Source organism: Penaeus japonicus, unplaced genomic scaffold (assembly GCF_977035675.1).
Source record: "Penaeus japonicus unplaced genomic scaffold, GWHDUDI00000001_assembly GWHDUDI00000017, whole genome shotgun sequence".
NCBI lineage: Eukaryota > Metazoa > Arthropoda > Malacostraca > Decapoda > Penaeidae > Penaeus > Penaeus japonicus.
In genome coordinates, this window is record NW_028234419.1 from 21,440,274 (window position 1) to 21,445,273 (window position 5,000).

Sequence of the window (5,000 nt, forward strand, 5' to 3'; positions counted from 1 at the left end):
TAATATTTTACTAACAAAAGATTGTACGTTATTTGTAATCTTTGAGAATTCAGAAATTCCTATTCTGTCCACACACATTAGCGCACTAACCCAGAAGAGGTTTGTGCTCGGTATTAACCTATATGTCTCTCAAAAGACAACTTAAAGTAGCTGGAAAGGAATTGATGAACAAGTCACGAAAAACACGCAATTTCAACAATAGACAAAGAAAGACACCTTTTTATGAATCGTTAATTACAGATACCGATATGATTTTGTATAAAGTATGTATTAAGTATGTATTATTGAGAATAAGAGGATTTAAAGTGACACTGTGCAAAGAGAAACAAATCTGTCCCTTGTTTATGGAGCAAAATCATACTTCGACTTATTTGGTAATAAACTGCCGGAGAGTTCCAGAAGCTCTGTCTTGTTAGAATATTTTCAGTGGAGGTTTGTTTACCATTGCTGATCACGAAGTAAATAACCACGTGCACATAGATTTTTGGACCTTGACTAACTATTGTTGGTCTAACCTTTACTTTTTGTAGAGTTTTAAATTACGTACTGTTATTTTTGATGATTTTTGATGGCTATTATCTTTCTACTTCTTTGCGCGATCCTATTCTGAACATTTACCTATATGAGATATATAAGCCATTCTCTTAGATCACAGAGGTTTGCATACTCACAATACAGAGGTAGATAGACTCATTTTAATTGTAGTTTTCTGATAATGGAGATGATATTGAGATTGATGAATGAATAAGGTTGTTTTAATTCTTAATCCATTCATGACTGATGCGATATCACATCATCGGAATATATTTGATGTGACAGACGACATCCTGTCACGTCATGAAGTTTCATAGTATATACAAAAAACAAACAAATAGATTGTCTGCAAAGTTTAATACTTCAGGTTGGTGAGCTTCAACATTTAATTTTGGCTTAAAAGATTCTAATTTGTTTATTTAATATATGGATAGTTTGGACCCTTTTTTTTTTTTTTTTTTTAGGGTGGCTAGACTTTTACCGTTTCATCTGTGCGCTCCTCTGATGAATGATGAATGCTGCATTTTATCCTTTAAGGGTTTGACATATCCACCATGCATAAATTCCAAAAGACCCCGTTGAATTTATTTTTAGGGATGAGATACCTTATCGAATAAGAGGCAATATTTTTTTTGAAAAAAGAAAAAATTGAATAAGATCATAATTACAGATATTTACATCTTTTAGTTTTTTATTATTTTTCTTATGATAGTGCATGAGCTCATTACCATCATGTGTTAAGACATACATGACAGTCAAGTTTTTTTTTGTCTGACATTAGGCCTCATTGGGGAGTTGATGGTCTTTCAAATTTGGCAGAAAATTTGATTTTTTGTCACTTATGTACAAAGAACTTGAAACATTAATGCATGGGAAACCATGGCTGAAATTGGTGAACAAGCAGTGCACAGCCTCATAAATGAAGGCCAAATGGTAACGAGTCCGTCTTTTGAGCCATGTGTGGTGATTTAGTTGCCTTGTTTTTAAGAGGTTAACATTGCACATTAGAGAACTCCCTCAGGTCTTTCATCGATTGATGAAAATAGGACTGGGTGTGTATATCCAAAGACGCAATTGTCATAATGTGTCCATCCCAATTTTTTTCTATTTTTACAAATCTTTATCATAAAAGTGAAAAATAAATATTTTGGGCAACACAAGAACAACATATCTATACAATAGTTATTGGCATTCCTTACTTTCTACTTGTATTACTCCAAAACACTGCATTATAATGTGATATTTATAATTGTATTTTTTCATAATTTTGTAAGAGAAAGAAATTGCTTTGTAAGGGATATTTAAACTTGACTATAAAGATGATAAGTTGGACCATACACTCCAAGAGTTGCATGGTTTTTAACACCATATTGTTTTAACCTTTCAGGTAATAACATTTAAAGGTGGGGCACTGCAACCATAGTGTAGACCTAATGAGACTTTATTCACAAAATTGTTAAAAAATGAGTTTTTTTAAACTTTGGATGGTTTTAGCTCATGTTGATGCACTCTGTTCAACTTTCTAACCCCCCCCATTAAGTTAATGTATGTCTGAATGGTACTATATTTTTTGATATATAAGGGTCAGTAAATGTACATCTGAGAATGTATATCTTGAGTGATAAAAATAAATTAAATTAGATTGGTCAAAGACAACAAATGGCATTGCAGACAGTTCTCACATTTCCTTATGTTATATGATATATGTATACATCATAAAAAAAGTAAAAAAAAGAATTTGACATTCAGGTCAATATAATGTATATGAAGCAATGATTAATAGTATCACTATTTATTGATGTTTAGCTTATTTTTTATGGTAATAATTTCCCATGCTCTTTTTCAGGAATGGGTACATCTATACCATATTGGGATTTCCTGGGTAACACTATGGTTACCAACAATTATATTCGTCTGACTGGAGATGTCCAGAGTGTGCGAGGAGCTGTTTGGAACAAGATCCCGTGTTTCGTGCAAAACTGGGAGATGCAAATTCAGTTCAAAGTCCATGGCCGGGGAAAGGATTTGTTTGGTGATGGATTTGCGTTTTGGTAAGTGCAGATTTGAAAGTGTTTGTACTGACTCTTTCACAGATTTTCTTAAAAGTAACTTAAAAGCATTCTATTATATTGTAATAACTTCTAGATATGTGGAAAATGTTAATAGTTGATGAGTCAATAGGCTGTTCATGTCTTAGAAGACAAATTGATCTATATATTGTAAAACAACCATCAGGAGCTACTTTGGTATGTGCGTGAGTGAAGTGCATGAAAGGGTTAATCTACTCTGTTGCAAAATAGGAAGTGGTTTTTACATTATTCATGCATGAGTTAGTCATCAAGGACATTTGACAAAATTTAAAGCAGATAATTTTTATGTATTATTGTTTTAAAATAATTTATATGGCTCACTTCCTTTGCAGGATTGTCATAATAGTTGATTAGTTTTATTTTTGATTTTCTGCAAAGGCAGAGTCGGTCATAGACGCGGATGGCACCGTGCCAGACAATGTAAATCAGCCATCTTACTGCACAAATATTTATTTAATACTGCGACCAATGGGTTAATTACATATTTTCTAGAAATAATTATAGGGCAGTATCTGTCCCAGTCAGTTCTATTAGATGAAGATTCCTTGGCAAGTGATGACTAGTTATCTCCTAAAAAGAATTTTCACACTATTAACCCACTCATGACAGGGAGTATATTTGCCTAATGCCACCCCCTTTGAAAAGGTAACAGGCATGCTCAGCTTCACGTAGAGAAGTCTCTCCCGATGCTGAACTGTGCGTCCTAGGGGGCATAAAATGATTCTATAGGGTGAAAGGTGGAGGTTTTTGTATTTTTAATTTTTTTTTTTACGTCAAGAAAAAAAAAAATATATATAAATGCAACTACAACGTTTAATTACAAACACAACTAGGTGAAACATGTACATACAAGGAAATGACGTGATAGGATGCATGTTGTGAAGGAAATTATCTGATGAGATGATGTCATATTTCTTGAATGGGTTAAAAAGAAAAAGGAAATGGTTAAACCTGGAATAACAGGAATAAAACTTGTATATACCAGCCCATGCACATTATACACTCTAATGTATGATATGCATATGAAAGGTTACTGAAAGATCAATTATTTATTTAGGTATGTGAAGGACCCCATGATGGAAGGTGATGTTTTTGGCAGCAAGGACTTCTTTACTGGATTAGGGGTCATCGCTGACACCTACAGCAACCACAATGGCCCACATAATGTAAGGCGTAGTTTTTTTTTGTTGTTGTTGATTGTACATAGTGCCATTTTATTGGAAAATTGAAACAATAAGACTGTCATTTGGTTTTGAAGCTGTTGTTTTGACTTCCTGATAAAGTTTGTAGTCTCATGTAAGCATGATTGTAATGTGTTTCATTACTCAATGTGTTATCCATTCGATGACATTTAGTAAGGGTAGGTCTCTTTGTTCACTTGTTCATGCTTTTGTGGTAAAAAGATTGAAAAAAAAAGGATTTACAATTTTGATTCCATAAATTTATTCTAATACATACATAAAAAAGGATTAATAATTTTGATTCCATAAATTTATTCTAATACATGGATTTTTAGAAGTTTCTAAAAGAGAATGGTATTCATTGGAGTTAATGAGGAATTGAACTTTGAATATTTAGTTATCTTGTATATTGTGTAATAATTCAAGAAAATGTAAAGGGATTTTAAATCTTAATTAAGAAGAAGTAATTGCTTGAACTATTTAGTAATTAACCCTATGACGACGGTGCGTCACACTCGTGTGACACAGCCAAACTCCCGATGCCGGGGCGTAAATGCCAGTGTGACGATTTCAATGCAATATTGCAATCGCCCGGCATAGGGGTCTTCGCGTAGCGAGTGCCCCGTCGGGAAAGGGTTATGGTAATATCAGAAAGGATGTCTTTCCAAAAGCTTGATTCCATTTTGCATTTGTACAGCATGGTCACCCATACATTTCTGCAATGGTGAACAACGGAACTCTTCACTACGATCATGACCGAGATGGAACTCACACTCAGCTGTCTGGATGTGTGGCCAAGTTCAGAAATTTGGATTATGACACCTTCCTATCAATTAGATATAAGCATGACACATTAACAGGTGAGTTAGAACAATAGGTAGTATGCTTTTCTAATCTTTAATCAACCAGTATTTATGATATTGTTTGTGATGTTTAGCTGGGTGACGGAATGTGGGGTTTGAAAGTCTGTTCCTCTCTTCCCTCTGCTTCCTCCTCTTTTCCTCCTCCTCTTTCCCTCTTCTGTTTCATTATCATCCTTTTGTTTCTTATTCACTTATCTGACTTCTTTATCCACTTCTTCCTCTTTCTCCTTATTTTTCTTCTCTTTCCCAGTCTAAAAGCAAATGTTCATTCCTTGGATCTCTCAACAGTCTCCATCGACATTGACAACAAGAGAGCGTTCAAGGAGTGCTTT

At 34.0% G+C, this 5,000-nt stretch overlaps 1 protein-coding gene across 1 annotated transcript in view; it reads left to right on the forward strand.

Annotated features, from left to right (window-relative positions):
- Positions 1-5,000, forward strand: part of LOC122254676 (vesicular integral-membrane protein VIP36) — a 13,738-nt gene that overhangs the window by 625 nt on the left and 8,113 nt on the right. Inside the window, exons 2-5 of the mRNA XM_043018479.2 lie at positions 2,381-2,585; positions 3,682-3,790; positions 4,503-4,665; positions 4,957-5,000. The exon at positions 4,957-5,000 is cut by the window's right edge and continues 123 nt beyond it. Coding sequence (XP_042874413.2) covers positions 2,381-2,585; positions 3,682-3,790; positions 4,503-4,665; positions 4,957-5,000 — 521 coding nt within the window. The remainder of the gene's footprint in view (positions 1-2,380; positions 2,586-3,681; positions 3,791-4,502; positions 4,666-4,956) is intronic.